The 17,304-nt window shown below is 39.1% G+C and overlaps 1 protein-coding gene across 6 annotated transcripts in view; it reads left to right on the top strand.

Annotated features, from left to right (window-relative positions):
* Window positions 1-17,304, top strand: part of MAP2K5 (mitogen-activated protein kinase kinase 5) — a 148,631-nt gene that overhangs the window by 19,351 nt on the left and 111,976 nt on the right. For 5 of the 6 annotated variants that reach the window (XM_082322395.1, XM_082322391.1, XM_082322393.1 and 2 more), the window contains 5 exons: window positions 1,330-1,397; window positions 6,268-6,337; window positions 9,987-10,027; window positions 10,766-10,833; window positions 13,567-13,615. In XM_082322395.1, the coding sequence (XP_082178521.1) occupies window positions 1,377-1,397; window positions 6,268-6,337; window positions 9,987-10,027; window positions 10,766-10,833; window positions 13,567-13,615 (249 nt within the window). In that variant the 5' untranslated portion in view covers window positions 1,330-1,376. Of the gene's footprint in view, window positions 1-985; window positions 1,029-1,329; window positions 1,398-6,267; window positions 6,338-9,986; window positions 10,028-10,765; window positions 10,834-13,566; window positions 13,616-17,304 lie in introns of those variants that run through there. The other variant, XM_082322396.1, reaches the window with a different exon arrangement.

A 17,304-nucleotide genomic window follows, 5' to 3' on the forward strand; every position in this document is an offset into this window, starting at 1 on the left:
TTTTAATAAGTATCTGAGGAAGATATTTAAATTGGAGCAGGCAAAAATTGGAGACAGATCATTAACCCCTCCCTTCTCCCCCAAAGCTAGAACAATAAAAAGAAATTAACATTTTGTAACTGATTTGGAGGGGAGGGGTCTGTTCCGTTCGTCTGGCGACGGGTGCAGCTCTCCATCGGTGAAGGCGTGCGAGGTTTGCACGAGGACCGGGGCAGGAGAGGAGGACGGGGTGGACACTGCTCCCGTCGGAGCGAAGGAACCGCGCAGGGTGTCTCAGCAGCGGCGGCTTGTGACACTGGAGCGTGTTGTTGCACCAGCTGGTGCTAATGGGGGGGATTGAGCCCCCTGGTAAATCTGCACCTGCTGAATCCCGCCATATGTCTTTGGAAAGTCTATTCCTCCTTCAGATCTTCATATTAATAATTCTTTCTGAATGCCTTGCTCTGCTGGAGCCTTTCCGATTCTTGCTCCCTTTCCTCTGGTTCTGTTTCTACAGCAGCCTCTTCCCTTATGCCAGAAGTGCCTTGTCTGCGCGTTTGTGGCCGTGCCTGAGCCGCCATCACGAAACCGTGGTTGCCTGCTAGCGCTGCCCGTGCCTCCTGCCTCCTCTTCACCCACGGTTGCGCTACGAACAAAACCACAGGCTGGTTTTGCTTGTTCACAAACTTCTGTCTTCATCTAAATCTCTCTGTATAAACGTTGTGGTTTTGTGTCCACTTGTAAGTGACAGTTTTTAAGTCAGCGTTGCTGTGTCATGAAGAAGCAGAGGGGCCCGTGCATTGCTAACAGGGATGGGGGCAGAGGGGTTGATGGAGGGTTGACAGTAAGACCAGAAGGTTTTAGTGGGAGGGAAACCGTTTCATGTATGTGGGTTTTGGTTGGTTGGTTGGTTTGTTTTTTTAATTGTAGGAATTCTGATGAAAGAAACTACCAAAACTTAACTCCATCTGGGAGGATCAAAGCACGGTCAGAAACTTTACTTTCTGTTTGCTGTGTCAAAAGGACACCTTGATGGGTTTCAGTGAGAGGTATTACAGCATGTGTAAGGCGCTTGGCTTCTGGAGAGGTTCTGGCAATGAAAGAACTGTTGAGAGCAAAGTTTTGAGCACTTTGTTCATGCCCCCTTTTTAGATGCAATTGTAGTCTTTGTTAATTAATGTTTGGAGTCATTATGCATTATTATTTCAGAGTACCTGGTTACCTTTGTAGTTGGCTTATACGTTCTTCATATTTTTATTTGCTTCTAAAAGTCCCGGTAAAAACCTAGCGTATTAAAATTGTAAATGTCCTCCTTCCGTTGTTCATTAACATAATACATTTCTTTGTTAGATGAAGATGAGGATGGTGATCGGATTACTGTTAGAAGCGATGAAGAAATGAAAGCCATGCTGTCCTATGTAGGTATAGTATAACAAATGCTGGTATTTGGCATGTTTTTCAGTTTCTGTTTGTGTGTTTTTGCTTGTATCAAAGTGTTAATGTAAGCTGCAGTGTTCACAGTACAATATTCCTGTATTAAGTTGACAGTATAATATTCCTGTATTAAGTGTAGGTGTTTAAAAAGTATATCACATGAGATATGTGAACATGCTTGACTTTTTTTAAAAAAAAAAAAGACTTGTACGCTTACTGATCATATCATAAACATTAAGAATAATGCATCTTAATGACTTTTGCATTAGGTATAGTGCAGGCTAAATGGACTATCAATTTCTTGTATTTTTTATGCAGTACTTAAAGTAACGGCTCATTAAAAATGAACCCCTGGGCTCTAAAAATTTTTCAAAATCTACTTTCATCTGGAGACTGTTTCACCCCTCCTAACGGAAGAGTTTCATTGTAGCTGCAGGCTCAATATTCATAGAGGATTTAAAGGCGTATTTTCTGTTTTTAATATGAGATATATGTGTGCCTGTGTGTGCTTTTATATATATAGATGTGTGTAAAATATCTATCTAGATACCTATAAATATAAACTCTGTCTACAGAAATAAAGTATGCAGTTACTTATTGAAACAAAATAATTTGAATATAGCTTCAGTGTATCTTTCATGTTGCAGATGTAAGTGAAAAAAATCATTTAACGTTTCCTTTCAAATGAAATGGATAAGCAAGAAAATAACAAATGGGTATTTTCTCTCTAAGCCAGATGGAATGCTAGTTCCTTATAAAGTGCACTTCTCGCTATATTAATGGCCTTAGCTTGGAACGTACTAGAAACAAGCCCTGTTTAGTGCCATTCGTAGGTGGGTTTGGTGGGACTTGGTTCAGTTTAGTCCTCCTCATCGGTTCCCCGTCACGGAGGAAGCAGAGCAGGGACGTGCTCGGATCCCCTACATCTTGCCCGAGTCCCTGCGTAATGGATCCCTCTTGGGCAGGTATTCTCTGGTGTTTGGCAAAACAACGTCATTTCGTCGTTGTGAACTTAGCACGTAAATACATCAAACGATCGACGCTTCCCGGGAAGGGGGCTCGTGTTTTCTAGGCTCCAGGAAGGCTTCCTCAGTGAAATTCCGATCCTTCTGATATCCGCAGAGATTGTACTATTTCTGCGCTCCAGCGCTCTTCCCTTGCGAAGGCTGGGGTGGACGTTCGTCACCTGGAAGTCTGTTAGCAGACCCTGGTTCAAAGGGACTTTAGTCATTGCCTAGGACTTAATCCTGGGCTGAAAGAAGTGCAGGTTCCACATGCTTGTGATTGATCTCTGTGAAACTCCAGGGATTTACTAAATAAGCCCCTCTCATGTGCAGTTTTCTTTCCAGAGGAGGCAAAACCATTGTACTACAAGTTTGATATCAAAGAGCGCGAGACAGTTGTGTGAAAGAAAGGAAGAAAAATCTTGCTGTAGTTAAGGGGGTTTTGTGCTTGTTTGAGGGTTTTTTGTTTTATTTCATACAACTAGATCCCTGGTGATGCTTCCCCGCTGGAATTCCTTGTGTTTCTCTAATTTTTTTTTTTTTCCTTATAAAATGCCTGCCATTTTTTGCTGTTAGACTGGAAAACTTGAATTTTCCTGGCACGGTCTTAAGATTAATCATGCCTTTGTAAGGTCATCTTTTTGCTATGCTTCCAAGCTTACTGTTAAAGTTTCAGTACATTAGAGTTATGATTGCTCAACTCTCTGCTTTCCCTTAAAAATTATGGGATGTCTGTAAATGACTTCTTTCCGCTTCAGCAGCTTTTCTTCTCTGAAAATTTTCCCTTCAGTTTTAAACTAGTTTTCTTTTTGAGCATTGCATTGATGGTTTAACTTTCTAACATCTTATAGGTGTCATTTTGGGATATGTTTATAAGGAAACAAATGCTCTTAGCCTACAAGAAAAGGAATTGAGCTACTGTAGTCTTGAAGAATATACTGGGGAAGAAAAATACTCTTTTTTTTACTAACTTGAGGCCTGCAACAAATATTTGGAGGATTGAACAGCTGCTAAAATATTTCTAGGAATTTTGACATGGTGCAGTTTTACCTCCAGTTCTGTCAGTATTGTCCAAAATGCAAGTGAAGGGTTTTCTTTCAGTTTAAGAACCAAAAAAATAATTCCCTGAGAATACAGATCTCTTCCGTGCACATATGACACTGTAATTGGGGAAGATATTTTGAATCAGGCACGACCTCTTATCTTTAGGTTCTTTGGTTTCTGAACTTGACAGTAAGTTATTTCAGGCAGTTCTGGAATTATTTTAGGGTATGCAGAAATACTTTCTATTATGCCTATGCAAATATTGTGGAATGGTAAATAAAATTATTTTTTCTGTTGTGCATTGCAGTTAATTAAACACAAGACATTGAGCAGCAGTGGAGTTGCACTTTAGCTGTTGTCTTGTATCAGTATAAAAAGGCAGTAATTTTTTTGACAGCCACTGATTGGAAAGTTGCTTGCAGCTTTCTGAAAGCAAGGGGTACATGCTCTGGATCAATAACTGGCAAATTTTCCATTAAAAAGAATACCTGAACAATGTTCCAAATAGCCACTGGCATCTTAATTTTCCATGGAAACCTCAAATGCTCATGTGTGGAGGACAAGTCATTTTCAGACAATTTTTCCAGACTACTTGTTAACAGTTATTGCTGTCCCAAAAGGTTGACAGCTTACATGATTGATATTTCATTTACTTGTCATCACTGTTTGAGTAATGGAGAGGGCCATGTTTTTTCTCTCTCTCTCTCTCTCCCTCCATTTTTTTTTTGGTAGGAAACAGTCTCATGTGTGTTTATTTTAGTTTATTATTCTAGAGAGTGTGTAATATATGTTTATACTGTGTGTGTATATATGTCTTCAGGTCATAGAATGCCATCAGTAAAATGCTAATAAAAAAGTTTGTTTTTCTTAAGGAATCTTGGCCCCCAGCGGAGCAGGAGATTCTTTCACAGCTCTGTAACTATTAGGTACTGGTGACACATTTTTATGAAGGGGTATGGGGATGTGGGGGAGGATTTGGCATGTTATTCATGACCCCCCGATACAAAATAAGTCTATGGGGTAGTCCTGACTCCTGAAAAACCTCTTGATCATTTCAAAAGAGTGGGCTGTTGTAATGAATAGCTTTGCTCTGTATAAGCACAGTGAAAGCACGTGTCACGCGGTTATTTAGGATATGGATTTATATGTTTGCGCACTAATATGAATGAGATGCCCCGCTCAAAAATCTTGTGGTGAGATTTTAATTAGGGCAATGCTTTTAGCAGCAGGCATCATACTAGATGTACACACAGGAGGTGGGGCTGGACAGGTCCTTAAACCCTCAGCAATTTTCTTCGTAACAGTTTTCTCACAAAAAGGAAATTTCTTCCTGTTTCTTGATGTGAATGTGAAAAACAGAATTACTGAAAAACTCCTGCATGTAGATTGACTTTGGTGTCCATCTAACACTTGCTTACTATGGCTCACGTGTTTAATCCCATTGTAAGAGGAAAGAAAAATGTTTGGTAGTGTTAGGTAGTTAATAAACTTTTGTCTTTTTTAAGTTGCGTAAGTAAAAAATGTTTGCGTTCTGGGAAACCATTGGTGAGAGTGAAATACATGTGTTCGATTCCATAGAGACTTAGACTTTTTTTTTTTCTTGTTGACATCCGTTCTTGCCAGTTTGAGTAATAGTATCACAAAACACTGGTAACAGTGACATGCTGAAGTCTTAGACCACACTCGGCTGGTGAGAATTAGCATGAAAGTCAGTGGAGCTACACTGATTTATGCCATGAAGATCTGGCCAACAGCCAGCGTGCTTGCTTCAAAGATGTTCGGCGATTGCAAAAGAAACGCGCTTTGTGATGTGCTTTCAATATTTAACACATCGCGATGAGAGACGTGTGGGTTATTGGCAGTAAACTCGTAGCAAGGTCTGTCTCCTGCCCCAGGATTGTCTGGTCGTAATGTTAAATGTCCTGTCTGGTGAGCATCCACCCCTCCTCAGGAGTGAGGGTCAATTATGAAAGGCTAATGAAGATTTTGATTTATTTAATCCAAATGTTTATTTCTTCATTTGATGCCACTCTTCATCCTCGTGCCGCTTCTCAGGCTTCCTTGTGCCACATCAGATATTTTCTGTCTTCCTGGGTCTTGTCGTTCTCAGATACTTTGGCATCCCTTTTTGTCCGTTCTTAGCCTTTCTTTATCAATAATCTTCCCCCCGCAGATGACTCCTAGCAGTCCCTGCGGAGCCCGAGGTCTCGGTATGTCTGCAGTAGCTTTCTACTAACGCTGTTTTGCATACCCTACTGTGCATTAAATTTGTACGCTAAGGGAATGCACGACATCTCCGCTGATGGGCGATGTGGCCCCTACTACCCTGACTGTGCTTCATCGCTGCAAATTCTTGGATAGTTCCCAGATTCTTTTCTCCCTTGGAGTTTTCCTAATTGCACAGTTTTTGACTATATTTACAGCATTTCTTTGTTTCCACATTTGACTGGTTTTCCTGGCTTCCCCAGGTGTGGCAACTGCTGTGTTTGCTGTAAATGTTTCATTTGCTCGCTCTTCTGAAGCATTCCCAGGTTTCAGGTGGGCCTGAAACTTGCTTAGCTGAGCTGGTAACAGATGCCCGTGCTGGAGTCAGTACTGTGCTGGGCCTCACAGCCCCTTGCTTACGTTCCTCCGTGCCACTTCATTGCGTGAACGTTGCAAATGGTGAGAAAGCATTCTAAAGGCTGATATGTACTATGGCAATTTAAAAAAAAAAAACCAACAAACATTGAATTAAACAATCCATAAGTGCTCTTACTACTATTCATATATTACTGAGTAATCTTTTTCTTTAATCTCTTTGCAGTATTACTCCACTGTAATGGAACAGCAAGTAAATGGACAGTTAATAGAGCCTCTACAGATATATCCAAGAGGTAATGCTTAACAAATTCTAATCAACAGTGATGATATCAGTAAACTGTTTCATCAACAGTTATGTTTTCGGGAGGTTTAAATGCACATAACATGATGTTTACCTCTTAATTTGGATAGAAGAATTCATTATTGTGGGGAGTGTAGTGAAAACTACATTTATTGCATATAAAATAGCTAATTTACTGGAGTAAATTAGACTAACAAGATTCAGTTTGCATAGTACATATTTATGTACATTTAAAAAACTCATTGGTGATGGTTCTGCATGTATTCAGACCAAAGCAGATGAATAACTTAAGTTTTGGATACTTAAGAAAATTGGGTTTTGTTGAGATCTTTTAATATCATTAATCAGTCTAACAGACTTGGGGAACGCGGCTGTCGTTGTTCATTTTGGAAATGGGAGCATGTCTGTCACAGAAGCTCGATGCGTGACATATTTTATTTGAGATTTGGGCACTTAGTGGCATCAAAATGATCACCAGTACTTTAATAGTTCTCCTGAACAGGGAAAGATGTAGTCAATTATGTGGGCTGAGGCAATTAAAAAATAGGTCATCTACATCCTCAACAAAAATCCGTAGGCAGCTAGTTATGTTTTTGGGAATGCACCGTTGTCTCTCAACTCAAATAGTGGTTAAAAAAAGACGGATACATTACATAATTCTGCTGATTCATTCAGACGCTCTCACTATCCAGTCTTTGAATCTCTGATTCTTAATTGATGAAACGGATAAGGTTTAAATTCTCCAAGTAAATCTCCCAGCAATAAATTAATTGAAATAATTAAAAATTAAACTCTTCTCACTTAACTGATATTATACAAATAATCATACTATGAGTTTCCCAATTAAGCATTCTAGACTTCCATTACTTACAACTCTCTGAAGTTTGAATTGGGCAATTAACCAACAGTCTTCTCAAACACATGCTAATAAGGTCTCAAAAGGAGGCTGGCGTTCCTGGTAGTTTAGTACGCTCCTATGGAAAAGAGACTTGAATTCAAGGGGAATACGGAGATTTTTTTTTTTTTTTTTTTAATGGCTCAGGACAGCAGGGTCTGATTGAGAGGGGGAACTCCCAGATATTCGAGCTGCAGGACTCCAGAGCAATCAGCAGTCGAGATGCGTTCTCGTGACACGAGTGCAAGGGCAACTATGAAGGGGGAAGCTGCGTTCTGCCCCCTCGCCTCTTCCCAGGCTGAGACGCGAGGGTCTCGGCCTTTCTCCTGAACCTCTTTCGGTAGAAGACGATTTCAGTCCTGACGTGCACTCGGTCTAAAAACACTGACCACCACTTGCAAGAAATAAAATGCCTGGCTTTCAGGTGGCTTGGAGAAACTGGTGTAGTGGATGATCCTAATAGGTGGGAAACCCTGGAAATACAAGGCAATTGGATATATTTCCCCTTAAGCAAACCATTCGAGGAAGCTGTGGCAGGAGGTGCTCAGTAGCTGGCATGCCTGAGTGTTTAAAGGGACACTTTGAGGTTACAAATCAGGCTTAACCTTCTTTTAGAGTCTCCTTTTGGGTCATTCGTGAAGAACCAGCCAAGTAGATTCCTACTTCTGCTGCTTCCTCCTTTTTCTATTTCCTTGACATCCAAGGATACTCTTCTTTGACTGTACGGATTCAGAATTCATCTCCGTGCTGCTGAGGATATGATCCCCACGTATTATCTCCACATTTTCATCATGGGCTCAACTACGCACGTGTCTGCTGGGTATTTCCTCGTACTCTGAATTGCTTCAGAGCTGAGTTGCTGTTTCATCTTTCCAAATCACCTTCTTAAAACATCTATTCTTTCTAGGTTACAGCTTTAAAGCTACCCTGCACTCCCTTCATACCCAGACTGCCTCTAAGTTCTGCTGCTGCTTTTCCACAATATCTAACAAAATGCCCTTTCCTGCCTTTTTTTTTTTCTCCTGTCTTCTGGCATTTGAAGTTCTTATCCTGCCTCTCTAATGAACATCACAAATTTTGTTCGCACCAGCACTTTCATGCCCTTTTGGCTGTGTCTCTCTACATACTGCAGTTTAAAGCCCCAGCGGTAACATGCGGCTTTTCTGCCTGTAACTTAAGGTTCTCCCTCTTCAAGACCGTCCTTTGCAAACCCAGTCTTCTTTTAGGTCCTTTTCCCTTTCTGCCCCCCTTACTTCTGAGGAAGCCTCCCAGTTGCTGTCTCCAGTCAGCTTCTGAAAACTCATGTCTTCCATAAAGCCTGCCAGTAGTAAATATCTATGTGCCGTCCTGTGTTACCTTGGCTGTGCTCTATTCATTTGATAATTTAAAGGTCTTTAAGGGGACAAAATGGTATTTTGTCTATTTAAAAAAAAAAAAAAAAAAAAAAAAGCATTGTTGCTGTCTGGGTAGTAAGAGCCAGAGTGCTTTTTTTTTATATTGAAAATAAACCTCTGTATGCATATACATAAAAAAGAGAGTGTGTGCATACACACATATAAACATATCCTGTCTGTTATATATATCCCATCTGTGGAATGCAAGGTGAATATACCATTCATATATATATATCTCTCTTTCTCATAAAAAATATTAGTCTTCTAATATCTTGTTCAAAATGTTGATTTTAATCTATTGGAAAAAATACGCTTATATGTATTTTAGAATAGTTTATTGTTTTCTGGTTTTTTTTTACGCCTACAGCATCATCATATTTTTCTTCTTTAAGATGTACATTCTAATGTAATTTAAAGGCACATGGCCTGGCCCTAACTGATGTGTTTAATAACTATCATCTGTGTCCTTCTGACTAATAAATAGTTCTGTTTCCTGCTGTCAAAAATTGAAGTGAAATGCATGTGCATCAGAGAAAGAGAAAAATCAAATACATCCCTCCTCAGACAATCAATCAAAAGCGACAGGCCCTTTAACATACAATTTGTAGGGCACTGTAGTTTTAAAATGGGAACTGTCTGTAACATGTAGCTAGAAGCCTTTGTGGCTTTAACATTTGACAAAAGCACATCCACCGAATGGAAGAACAAGGCAATATATAGTTCGAGAGACTTTAGGAAAATACTTTCTCCTCAAGCAGCATGTCCCTCTGTAAACCTAGATGCCATAATAAGATGCCACATTTGTACATCTGTGTCCAAAATGTGGCATTTTGTATTGCGTTTATCCAGTATTTGGTTTCTTGAGACTCACTGCTGTTGCCCCTGACATGTTTTTTTCCACATTTAAAACAAACTGTCTGCATTTGACAATATGACTAATTCATGATGTGTGGCGGCTGATTCCTTTAAAATACATCTTGCAAATATTTCTGTTAAATGCCAGAAAAAATACAGCATGTGAAAATATAGTGGCATAAGATATTGATTTTAATTTGAATTACAAAAAGAATCTGATAATTTAAGCCAACAGTTCTCTTGATTTTGATGTCTTTTAAGCAGAAATTAGAATTTATATTACATGGTGTCAGAAAGCTCTTAACATTTATAAATGCTCACTCCTGCAAGTTAAAAATCCTGGTTCATAATTCCCACTCTGGGTCTTGTGAGGCACTTTTCAATCATTTCTCTCTGCTAATTTTGGTGTCACCCTCATTTCTTTTTAAAAGATTCATTTTGAGCAAATTTGTAAATGGCCCTGATGTGTTCTACAATTTAGTCAATTACTGTTTCAGCCTGCAAGCCTCCTGGGAAACGGAACATACATGGCCTGAAGGTACGAATTTCAATAATTGTTTCAGTAAAGTTAGATGGATTTGTAATGCTGTGTTCCACTTATTGAAATGTCAAATAAAACTGCACTTTCTTGAGCTCTGACAAGCAGGTTTTTTTTTTTATTTTTTGTGTGTGTGAGGGTGGGAGAAGGATTCATCTGCTGGGTGTTGGCTGCGATATCTATATATGCAGTTTTATTAAAAATGGAATTGCCTTTCTTTTTGTTTTTAACCTCTGTTAATAAGGTTCCTAAATTTCAATATTCAGTTTATCAGCTAATGTCTGCTACTACTTCAAAGAGTTTAAAAAACCCCACCATGTTCATTTGATTTCAGTAATTTATCTAAGTGTGGGAGGCACTGCAGTGAAATTCTTTTAGGTCATTTGATTCATTCAGGTAGGCTTATTGCTTCTGTAATCGTACCCATTTTGAAATGCAGAAGACTACGGATATATTAAATGATTGTTTAGTTTTTAAAATGAGAATAAATGGTGGACATATGATCTCTCTTTCTGTATTATTTAACTAAGCTTTTAAGAGGTAAAGATAGTACATTGTAGTCCGTGAATTGTATAGCCTGCTAACCTACATACAGGCGAGACCTCAACCATCGGCATGCCTAGCAACAAGCTAATTAACCTTCATAGTGAAATGAGAAATTCATGGCAAATTACAGGTTAATTAGAACAGTGTCCTCTGAACACAAACGACTGATAAAGATTCTTTCCCTGCCTGCAGGTAAATACGCGAGCAGGGTCTGCTAATAATAGCAGTTCGGCAGTCTCGGATTCCCTTCCAAGCAATAGGTAAGAGTCCAGAATGGGAGCATATGTTTTGTTTTGTTTTCTTTTATTAAAACAAAATGGAACCTTGTGTGCGGTAGTTACCAACGATAAGCTTGATGTTGAATAACTTTTTCAATATGACTACTGGGCACGCAGGAGTGAAGTGGGGAAGACGGAGTTACCTTGATTCATGGATCTTGTTAGACTCGTACTGCTGGTTCTTCAGGAGAATTATTTTTTGCTGAAAGAAATAAGTCTTTGCTGGCTATTTCAGATGGCTTTGTCCTTTATAAAGCATTGGAATACTGTTTAGGGGTGAGCTAATTTGTTTCAGCTGATCTAATAATCACTGTCTATGGCAAGGTCTGCATGTTCAGGTCTTCGTTGCTTATCTCATTCCAGGATTCTTTGGTTTTAAAATTTGATACCCAATTCAGTAGGTTTATTATTGTGGGGTAAGATTTTTTTGAAAATCTGAGCAGCGTAGGTGCCCTGTTTCATACAGTTTTAGGAAAGTTTTGGAGGCCATCTCTCTTACCTTTCTTTTTAGATTCCAGACCTAATTTCAAAACCCACGTTAAGATCTTAAAATGCAAGAGAACTCTTCCTCTTTTTTCCCTAGAGATCTGTTTTTAAATACTGGAGCATGAACTCCCTTTTATTACATGAACTGTTACAGGAAGGTGATGTACTAAATACTGATGTTAAAACAAACAAAAACAACCCCCACAAAAAACCTTGTGTGTTCTTAAAAGGAAATAAGAAAAGTCTGGCTTCATCCTCTTCATGTAAAAGCATATTTGAAACATGGGAATAGAAATCTCTGGAGATCCCTTTCAACCTAAATTATTCTATTATTCTAATAAGCATATAATATTAGATTTATCTGTGTATCAGCATGCTGCTCCCTTTTCTCTCCGAGAGCATTTTGAAAAAGAATTGAGGGAGATGAACATGATGAAAGGCACAATCGTATTGCGTTAAGCATGTTCAGTCGGTGAAGTGTCGGTACCCGTTCTGGCGGACGCCACGAAGCGCTGCAGTGGTGGGACTGTCCCACAAACCTTGTCCTTGCGTGGTGGGACTGATGTGACGTGGTTACCCGCTGACGAGGAGGATGCCACCCCACGTGGTTGGCAGCAGTGCTGGAGTTGTGCTGCAGTGGGTAGTCCCATTCAGGTACCACTAAAACCAGTTTTGATGCTCCCTTTAGTGGCTTTGCTAATTGTAGAGATTAAAAAAAGAAAGGCAGTACCCTGTGTCAGTCTCCTCTGGCAAAGTTTGCCCCCATCCCTTGGGGGAGACTTGCTGTGTGTTGCAATGGTGAAGATCCTATCCAAGACTCTTTAAAGAAAATAAATCTGAATGTCTCTATGAACTGCAGTCCTCCTCCCAATCTGTCATACCGCCGAACTAAATAAAGCTGCTCTCTGTCGCTGTTGTGCTTTGGCGTTCAGTACTTCCTGTACTTTGAGTTTGTTCTTAAAGTGCATTGAAAATGAAGCTTCTAGAAGATTCTTGTCACCTTATTTGGTGGTTAATTGCCATTCCTTTTCCGAAACCTTCTGCACTATGAGTTTTGTTTTTGAAGTAATTGAAAGTCTCTCTTTGTTTCATGTTCACAAATTGTTAGTCATGAAAGATGACAAGATCAACTTATGTTTCCTTGGAAAACTTAATTTTTCTTTAAAGTAGTCGTGGGAACAAGAGGCCTATTAAAGAACAAAGCCACCAAATATGAAATCTGTGTTTTCACTGTTCTTGTTAATAATGATCTGTGATCAAGACACATGCACATGCCTTTCAAGAATATATTATTTTGTACTTTTTTTTTTAACTTCAATAATAAGAGCAGAATGTGTCTTTGAGATTAAGTTTTGCAGACATACTTCTACCCAAGCGGTTTGTTGTGTTGAACGTACAAGGAACAGAGTTTGTCAGGAAAGGAGGTGAAGCAGTATTTTGCGAGTGGGTGGAAGTAGTTTGAAGCCATTGATGGTTTTACCTACAAACACACCATGCTGATAGTTGTGGTTTGTTAAAGTTCTCTCACTAGAAAAAAATAATATGGGTCATTTTGCCTGATGTAAGACTACTGACAGATGAGTAGTTTCTCCTGAAAAAGCACAGGGACTGCAGCAGCAGCAGGTTGACCTGGAATGGATGCACATGGCAATCTGGGCTCGCCCCCCTCCATTTAGGCATGTCCCTGAGATGCTTAAATCAGGAGTTGCACTCACCTGCTTACCGTGTTCCAGTCTGCTGTCAGCTGAGGTAGTGAGGCATCATCAATGGCACACCCTTCCATGGCAGGTTTATAGAAATTATTGAGGAATAATGCCTTAAGGGATTTTAAAACAAGGTAAGGCTCCTGAAAACTAGATGTGAACCTTATTTTCCTGTTGTTTTTTGGAACACCTGGTGTGTGAGGGTATCTCTTTTTCTTTTTCTTCTTTGAACTCACAAAGAATAGGCTGTATCTCAAAGGGTAGTATAGTCAGGTAGCTAAAAAAGCTAGTCTGTAAAGGTGAAAAATATATTGATTTTCTTAAATGTTCGTTGCCTCTCCATTTCTGCTGTCCGCAGTTTGAGCAGTGGCTGTACTGAACATCAGTCAGCGTTGCTAAAGCTAAATCTATTCAGAATATGTAACCATGAACTTAACCTGATGGCTTGTTGTTTTTTATGGTTTCACTTCATTTTGTAGAGTGAAATGGCACAGTCATTAAAAATAATTGCCTTTTGTTTTTTCAGCTTAAAAAAGTCTTCTGCAGAGCTGAAGAAGATACTTGCAAATGGCCAGGTAGGTGCACTGACTTGAGCCTCGGCTACATGCATGTCTCGTTACTGCCTAATACTGCGGTGATTGGCATACCACAAATAGGTGGAGAGATGCTTACTGCTCATTTAGTTGTAATGTGTTCTTTTAATACAGAATTGGACGGACCATGCAAACCTTCATGATATGAATGAGTTATGTGTCCTGATTTACTTTGATTGGCATGGCAATTTGCTTCCCATTTCTCAAAATGTGCTAATCAGATTTAGCTCCAGATAGATGGAAGTACCTCACACGTGTTGCACTGCTGCCACAATTTCAGGGAAGAAAGTTAATCAATTTTGAATAACGAAGTCAACTGCTCAGTTAGAATGACCTTTGTATTTTTTAGGGCAGTAGATACTTAAATATTTAGCAGGTTCTTGCAAGGAGCTGATCTGTAACCTTATGTTGTAGCTTCCTAAAAAAAAAAACCAACCAACCAACCAACCAAAAAAAAAACCCAACTAAACCGAGAATTACCCCAAAGTTGTAGAAAGCTGTCTTATTGCTTTCTCTTCCTGCTCCAGGCATTCAGATTCTCGCACCCAGAAGTGAAAGGTTTAATGTAACAATTGATGGACAAGTGGATGTCCTGGACAAACGGAGCAATCATTTCGTACCCATTTTGAGCTGAATGTATGAGCAGGCTTGCAGTGGCATAATGACATTAAATATACACTGTTAAATTAAACTACCTTAAAAGAATCCCGGATTCTTCAGCAGCAACATAAATATGTTTTAATGTTTGTCATAGTGAAAGCCCTTTGATAGCCTTGGAGGCAGGCACCTGTCCATTGCGATCAAGCTTGCCTATTAGGCTCTATTGACTGAGACATCTGTGTCACTGCAAATAAAAGACTCTTATTGATTTTCTTAACTGCTGTTCACTTCCCCTCCATGTTTCGAAGGCTGAAATCTTAATTATCTCAGATGCGTATTCAGTGCCTTCACACAATGACCTCTCCAAGCCTCATTGGCATTTCATGAATCAAGTAGTTGTAGTTGAGCGTGTCAAGAAGATAAAGGCAGGTCTTCATGTTTGTCCTTCAGTATCACCTGTAACATTGTGGTCTAATAGATGAGAGTGCCCCTCTAAAACGGGAGTCGAACAGCCCGGTATTGCAGCCTTGCCTATTTGGCACTGCATCCTTTGAATACAGCTTGGAAGTAGTATTTTTAAGCTTGTCAGCGTTCCTTACGTGCGGGCATAGTTTAATATTCACAGATTCGTACCAGGTAGATTTATTAACGTTTCAAAATTGTAGCTAAACAATATATTTCTCTGGATAACTTAAAAGTATCTAAGTACCTGCAGCATGCTTCTGAACTTTTAAAAGGAAGTTGATAATTACTCCAATATTACTAATTTTTTTAAAGTAGAATTACTGAATGTGAGCAAAAGCCATCTTTTTGTGATTGAGTCCATGAACTGTATTTGGCATTTTATTTGCTCTAAGTAATAGAAATGAGCGTTTTGTGTGCCCTGCGATAGATTGTTACAGATTTCTTTCCTGCGTAGCAGAATTTTAGAAGGATGTAAAGGAACCAAAACCCTTACTATGATATTAAAAATTGTTACTTAAAACCATTAAAAAACCAAGAAAATAAAAAATGAGTTTTAATACTACCTTTTAGTCACACTGCTCTGATAGGAAATACGCTGCTTTCTGTCAAGAGAAAATGCTTTTTGTTATGCTGCGTTGTGTTCTGCAAAATTTGGTCACAGATGCCTAACTGGAAATAGGTTTCTAGTTGTAACTTTAACTTTTCCTCCTTTTGGGAGATTAAGTCACACTTATCATTGCTTAAATATGGGTTGGGTTATTATTTTTTATTATTTTTTGGCAGTTTATGCTTTCAGGCATTCATAATGATATTCCTCTAGTAGTTTCCATTTAGGTTTAATAAGGAATTCATATTAATCATTAAAAGAAGGGGACATGATTCTTCAAGATAATCAAATATTGACAGGTTAGAAATAGCTTTCTGCCTAGGTTCATTGATATAGGTGATGTGATATAAATATTTATTTCTTTTCTGTCACTCAGAGTAAATGCCACCAATTGATTCAGCATTGATATAGTGTCAACAGTTCATAAGAAACATTTGACTGGCTTGTGTTTTCCGATTAGTCTCTGCTCTATAAAGTGGGATTTACTAAATCTCTTCAATTGTCTGCTCATAGAGTGTGACTGCTTTCTGAAACCATTATTGCTTCGATTCGTAAAGCAAAGGTATGGCTATAGGACTTTGCCTCTGTCAGGCCTCTACATATAAAATAAGGATTAATTGAGCATTTTGTTTTTAATGATTTACAAGAGATAGACGCTGATTTCTTTCAAAAACAGCAGGTATAAGCAAGGGATGTTTTGTTTGCTGATCCGTAATTGAAGTCTGGTTTGCTTTTTCATTAATTCTGTTAATATTGGCATCCAATCAAACTTGGTTTTGCGGGTTTAATATTCCAGTCCATACTGTCGAGTTCATTGTTATTATGTTATCATTTTATGATTGAGAATCCAGTTTTCCCAGTAAAATAAATAAATCACCACAGGTTTTTGGCATCTTTATTTGAGCCAGTAAATCACACTTTATCTCTCTATCGGTTGCTGGCAGATACTTGCTCCACCCCAGTCTTCCTATTTCACCCTGGGTTTCTGGTTGCTCTTTGTGCCTAGAGACAAGAAGTGGTGCTGGGCTGGCGGCGGGCGCGGCGCGGCATCGCAGCGCGGCGCTGCTCCTGGCCCTGGCTTTTAGGGAGTGGTGTGAAGAAAACGCTCTCCTTTTACCAGTTAGCAAAAAGCAGGAGAAAAGAGAAAAAGCTTCATGTCTCTGGTTCTGCTCAATTTGTTGCTTATAACTTGTGTAACTACAAAAAAATTCTTCTCCCCCCCCCCCCCCCCCCCAAGAAGCAAAGATACAAGTATGTTCATAGCTTTGTGGATTCATTTGATTTCTCTTAAGAGTTTTGTTGATAAGAACGTTGCTGGGAATATAGGAGAGAGATGTTTGTTGTTACCTCAAAGACTGGAGAATTAAAGTCCTCCAGCTTAGGAGAGCAGAACTCCTTAAACACAGTATGCGTTTTAAATTAATGAGTACTGCAGTCTGAGAGAAATTATGTTTAGAGCAAGGGATCCGATATAGATTCTCTATATATTTTAAAACCCATTAATGAATTGTTGTTCCTTAGGAGGTGTCTCTTTTTCCCCTCGTTATTTGCATTTTCTGGTTGTTGCAATATGAAAGATAGCTTTCAGTAATAAAATGAATTTTCATTTTCATCGTAGGCCTTGATGCTTGAATGGGCCGTTTCATGCCCTCTTAAGATATCTGGCCCAGGTTTAACTACAAATAGGTAATAAGGTAGAGTCAACTTCTGCTTTGAGGTATTTTGAATTTTCTCAAAACTGGGAGACTTTGACCTCACTGGAAGAAATGCGTAGAGAAGAATAGTTCCTGTGAGAACCAAGCGTGCTTTTTATTCAGGTAGTGAAAGGAAAGAACACAAATTTTGGAGTTCATAATTTCTGTCCTTAAACCATATTATTTTAAATCAATTAAACATTCCATTTTCTGTTGGTAAGACATGCTGAATATTGACTCTTCAGGGCGTTTCAGCTTGTTACCATCACTTACTTCTTCCAGTTGAAGCCAGGGGCAAAGTTCCT

Source organism: Platalea leucorodia (assembly GCF_965183815.1).
Source record: "Platalea leucorodia genome assembly, chromosome: 9".
Lineage (NCBI taxonomy): Eukaryota > Metazoa > Chordata > Aves > Pelecaniformes > Threskiornithidae > Platalea > Platalea leucorodia.